The sequence below is a fragment of the Apaloderma vittatum genome, unplaced genomic scaffold, assembly GCF_000703405.1.
Source record: "Apaloderma vittatum isolate BGI_N311 unplaced genomic scaffold, ASM70340v1 scaffold33356, whole genome shotgun sequence".
Lineage (NCBI taxonomy): Eukaryota > Metazoa > Chordata > Aves > Trogoniformes > Trogonidae > Apaloderma > Apaloderma vittatum.
The window spans coordinates 1-201 of record NW_009720624.1 but is presented as its reverse complement, the minus strand read 5'-3'; the positions used below and the strand labels follow the sequence as shown (position 1 = coordinate 201).

The following is a 201-nucleotide window of genomic DNA, read 5'->3' as shown; positions in this document are numbered from 1 at the left end:
GCACCAGCTCCGCCAGCGACCAGCTGTCCTCCCCTGGCTTCAGCAGGGCCTGCAAAGCACATGGGGGTGGTGAGACCCCTCCCAGCCCCCTCGTCGTACCCCAGAGCTGGGGTAAGCCAAGAGCGAGGAGGCAGGAGGGTGTTTGGGATGTACCCCCCCGGCGGTGGGACAGCCCCCTGCAGCACAGACCCTGCCCCTCAG

The 201-nt window shown here is 68.7% G+C and overlaps 1 protein-coding gene across 1 annotated transcript in view; it reads right to left on the bottom strand.

Moving 5' to 3' along the window:
* SESN3 (sestrin 3) overlaps nucleotides 1–49 on the bottom strand; it is a gene marked incomplete at its 5' end in the record, with an annotated part of 1,900 nt that extends 1,851 nt beyond the window's left edge. The window contains one exon of the mRNA XM_009871069.1: nucleotides 5–49. Within this exon, the coding sequence (XP_009869371.1) occupies nucleotides 5–49 (45 nt within the window). The remainder of the gene's footprint in view (nucleotides 1–4) is intronic.
* Nucleotides 50–201: the final 152 nt, after the last annotated feature.